We start from the raw sequence: 4,676 nt of genomic DNA, 5'->3' as shown, positions 1-4,676 counted from the left end.
TGCGTAACAGTAAAGTGAAGACGCTCTGGATCTCCCTGTTTGAATTTTGCCTGCCTTGGATGGGTTAATGAGTGAGGGATGGGAAGCAAAACTAATCTCTGCAAAAGGTGAGAAACGGAAATCTACATAGACCTGTGTGCTCAGGAGCAAGTCTAACTGGGTTCAAACTTAGCGATCTTGGGCAAGTTACCTCACCCTACTCTGCCTCAGTTTTATCTTTAGGTATCCATAGTATCTTCCTTATGATGGTGTCCATAGTATCTCCCTATTGGAGCTATTTTGAGAAATAAATGAGTTAATCTATGTAAAGTGCTTTACACTGTGTTTGGGACAAGGTGAATACTCAATAAAACTTACTATTATGAAAAGAGGAAAATTATGCCTAAAATTTTATTGCACTAAGTACATTTACTTTTTTGCTAGTCCATCTTTTTTCCATAGTTTCCAACAGAGTTTTAAATGATGACTTTGAGATTCAAACATTAAAGAAGCTCCCTCTCACCTTCTGTGCTAATCAACGTGCTCCTATGACAAAAGTACACTGAGAATTTCCTGTATTGTGGTTCCTGGAACATTTTAGAAGCTAGTAATTATACTGCTCCTTCCTCATCATACACCTACATAGCTTACCAATAAACAATTCTTCAACATTATTCAAAACACAATTTTTTTTATCTTTATTTTAAATTTCTTCATACACAACTTTTGGAGTCACTAGTTTCCAGGTGAACTCCAACATCCAGTACCGCTCTACAACAGGCACTCGTCAAACTTTTCCTGCATCAACTTTGGAACATCGTTTCTCATGGCAGGTATGTGTGGCCCCAATCCGAAAATTTTTAAATGAAAAAATAACAAAAAAGCCTCTGAGAGTATGGCTAACTTCAAGGTAGTGCATTAAAAGAAATAAGGATATTTTTAGACTTTCCATGTGTCAGCACTTTCTGCATTTATTTTAATGCCTTGATACTTCATCTGTCAATTCAGAAATCCTTTTTGTAGCTTCTCTAACAGCTTTAAAGAGTGGCTTCTGATATGTATCTCTTTATATGCAGAACAAGATCTTAATTTACCTTGTTTGTTATTATGATCAACATAACTGTATAACAGAATTAATTGGAAATTGCCAAATATAAGTGACACAATGCATAAAAGAGTTTAAAAATTTTTTCAAATTGTGTTGTGCCATCCAAAGACCATTCAGATCACTTACTGGGAATTCACTGATGTGATGAAGAATCTCCTGAAGTTACATTGTTTCAGGCAAAAAGTCTATAGCCAGGTAATTTGGGGAGTGAGGAAATGTAAAATTCTTGGTCTTTGAAATTTATGCAGGTCGGTAAAGTATTGCCGGTGCATAGGATGTGGACCCCTCATCCCACCAGATCCATGGTGCTCCTGTCTCTTCTCTTCCCTATAGCACCTCTACAAGGCAGTGAGCAGCCAGCACTTCTCAGAGCTGAGCCTGCATTCAGATTAGCAAGATACTTTCCAAATAGTGTTGCTAAGAGTGACACTGGTAGAGTACGTTAAATGAAAGACTCTGAACTTAGGCAAACATGAATTTGGTTTCTAACTTGGATAGTTACTTATTTTGATGCCTTGAGAAAAAAACACTATTTTTGCACCTGTAATTTTCCCATGAATCTAATAGAATCATATTATCTACCTTGTGATTGAGAGAATACAAGTAAGTATCAATTTAGTAATCCCACAAAGCATAGCCTGTGGCTCTCCTCTAACAATGGATTGCTAAGCTGCTTTGTTCATTTGAAAAATAAATAGTGAAAGACCTGGAGACTGAAAGAGTCCTTCATATATACCCATAAGATGTTTTATGAAGCTCTTGGATTTTCACTGGTTTTTACTTTTAAGAACTCAGCCCCTGTGTTTGTTCTTTAAATCTTTGACGATTGTGTTTTTTTCTACAGCTTGTCAGACCAGTCCATGGACTTTGATTTCTGGGACACGAGGAGCAATGTGCCTTTGGTTGATGGTCACTTTGGGAGTTTTGTTGAAAAAATGTAAGTAATTTTGAAAATCTGTCAATCTTTATAAAGTTCAAAACTCTGGTTAAATCATCTCATAATGGAGGTCATATTTTATTAACATTTAATATTTAATTATTTCTTGAATACGCTTAAAACTGGACCTAACTACCCAAATTTCTAATGATTTCGTACAGCATATACTAAAGAAAACATTCAGCCACCATTGTCTCCAGGACCCACCGAGGAACTCCAGGAAGGTAGGTGTTTACTTATAGCCCACACTTTCCTCTCTCTCTTCCTTTGCTTCCGCTGTTACTTACGCCTCAGAATATAGCACCCAGATTTCTGCAATGCTAAACCCTACTTATCCAGGGAGTCTCAGCTCAAAGTCCAATTTCTGAATATATTTTCCCAAAATGAGCCCCAAGTTGTCTCATGCTCTTTTGTGATCCTATAGCACTTCATTTATATCTTATCCCTACAGCTTCAGCACCATTCATTTTGTAAGTATTTGAGTTTCCACCATGCTTCATGTTCTTCTGTTACTGAAGATAAGAAATATTGTAGACACTATCACTGCTTCACTATATTATCAGACATCAAATGAATTGTTTTATTTGTCTTCGTTTTTGAAAAAAAAAAACAAAAAACCTAAGTCATATATCGCAATACTGCCAATGCACAGTATTCTTTGTGGTCTCAGAAAATGTGCTGAAATGCTCCCTTCCCTTAAATCTCTTTGTCTAGTTAATTCCATTTTATAGGATGAAGTTCAGCTTTAGGTCACTCACTCAAATATAATTCTTCTACTCTCTCACCACCCCATGATTTCTGCATGTTGTTTTAATGTCCTAAGTTTCTTTTGTATACTTATCAAATTATCACTCAATGTAATTAATAAATGATTGAAAATTCTTTAATTCTGACTCTATCGCTAGCATACAATCTCCATGAAGAAACAGATCATGTCTGACTCATTCACATTTATAGCCCCTGAAAATAGCACCTAACAGTGACTTTAGTGTGAATATGGTAGATTCCCAAAGATTATTTGTTGAATAAAATGGATAAATAACAAATGCTTTTGAATAAATAAAGGACAGGGGAAATTTTTGAACTCTCCAATGTCATCAATCATGTTGTATTTTTTTTCCTTAGTCTGTGATTGCTGTTCTTGCAGAGAAAGTGGATTGGGTACAAATACAACTGTTACTTCTTTTCTAATGAACAGAAACCTTGGGCAGAAAGTAGAGATTTCTGTGCTTCTCAGAATTTTAGCCTACTACAACTGGAAAGCAGAGATGAACTGGTCTGTACTTACTTCTGTTTCTCACATTTTCTTTGTCTAGGAAATACTTTGGTTCAATTCCTAAAACAAACAGTAAATGGATGGTTATATTTGAGTAAATGATTATTAATTCCCTGTACCTTGAAACAATTACTATAAAACCTTGAAAGAACTACTATAAATCCCACATAAAATTCCTCAAATATTTACATCATTGGGATAAAACCAAGATGCCAGATAAAGTGTAAGAAACCTTTCAAGAAGAATTCAAAATGGCTTTCTAATTTTTGTTCCTTTTAATTGAATTTATAATTTGTTTTCTAAACATGTACCTGTTACAAACTCCTTGGGATACAATGCAGAATAAATATTCAGGTTACAATCATAAAAATGGTCCACTTCTTAAGAAAAGGGGAAGATGTTCCAGACACATGCAGAAACGATGTTGAATGCTATTTGAGAAGGTTAAAACTTTGAGATTCATCCCTTAAAATATGTTGCTTTCAGAGGTTTTGAAGCTTGGATTTCTGATCTGTGATCAGAATGAAATTATGCAGTGTTTTTTTTTTTTTTCTCCATAAATGAATGCACTGATAAATGACAAAGACGAAGCATATGACTATACATTCAAAATTAGAAGTTTAAAGTGATTTCTGTTTGTGTTATTGATAATCAGCATCTGATCCTATGATATTGGCTTTCTTAAAAATACACTGTTCCCAGAAACAATTCAAATTAAGTTAATATGTTTATTTCTGTCTCCCATCAGGGTTTTGCAAACTCCCTTCGGTATTTTTACTGGATTGGGCTCTCTTATAGTGATGCCAGCAGTGCCTGGTTGTGGGAAGATGGCACCACTCTCTCCTTTGATCTGTAAGTTTCGGTCACTCAGATGCCTTTTTTTGCATGAAATTATGTTTATATCTGATTCGTGCAGTTAACCTTGAGGAGCATGGCAGCAAAGGGAAGGTGTCTAGGGCATGAGATTACAGAAAAGAGAATAAGTGCAACAGAATGACAATTTTAGCCTCACCCAGGACATTCAAGTGTATGCTCAAGTGACATGAAGTTAGTGTTCTTGTCCTCAGAAAATAACTTTTGACGTACCCTTTGTCTCATGTTGCTTTGGGACAAACACATAGGCGTGTTTGTGCATGCACACATACTCACGTGCACGTTATCTTTGTATTCATAGTCCTGGCAGTCCAGAAATAGCAGTGTATGTATTCCTTTATTTATTCTGGTGAAACCCAAAATTCTCAGCATACTCCCAATGTTTCAAATATTCCAGGCTTATCTTCTGTATATTTCTTTTCCTGTTAAGGTTTTTTAGAAAAAAAAAGTTAATGAAATTTAATTGAGATATATTCATGTACTTTACAATTCATCCAAGGTAT

General features: G+C 35.3%; 1 protein-coding gene across 1 annotated transcript; it reads left to right on the top strand.

Annotated features, from left to right (window-relative positions):
* Positions 1-874: 874 nt before the first annotated feature.
* On the top strand, positions 875-4,156 carry LOC119542906 (natural killer cells antigen CD94-like). Its single transcript, XM_037847497.1, is given in 6 exon segments — positions 875-889; positions 1,940-2,024; positions 2,186-2,248; positions 3,150-3,170; positions 3,173-3,300; positions 4,049-4,156. Coding segments are annotated over 6 exon segments (420 nt in total).
* Positions 4,157-4,676: the final 520 nt, after the last annotated feature.

This window comes from Choloepus didactylus, chromosome 8 (assembly GCF_015220235.1).
Source record: "Choloepus didactylus isolate mChoDid1 chromosome 8, mChoDid1.pri, whole genome shotgun sequence".
Lineage (NCBI taxonomy): Eukaryota > Metazoa > Chordata > Mammalia > Pilosa > Megalonychidae > Choloepus > Choloepus didactylus.
This window is presented reverse-complemented; position numbering and strand designations above follow the sequence as displayed.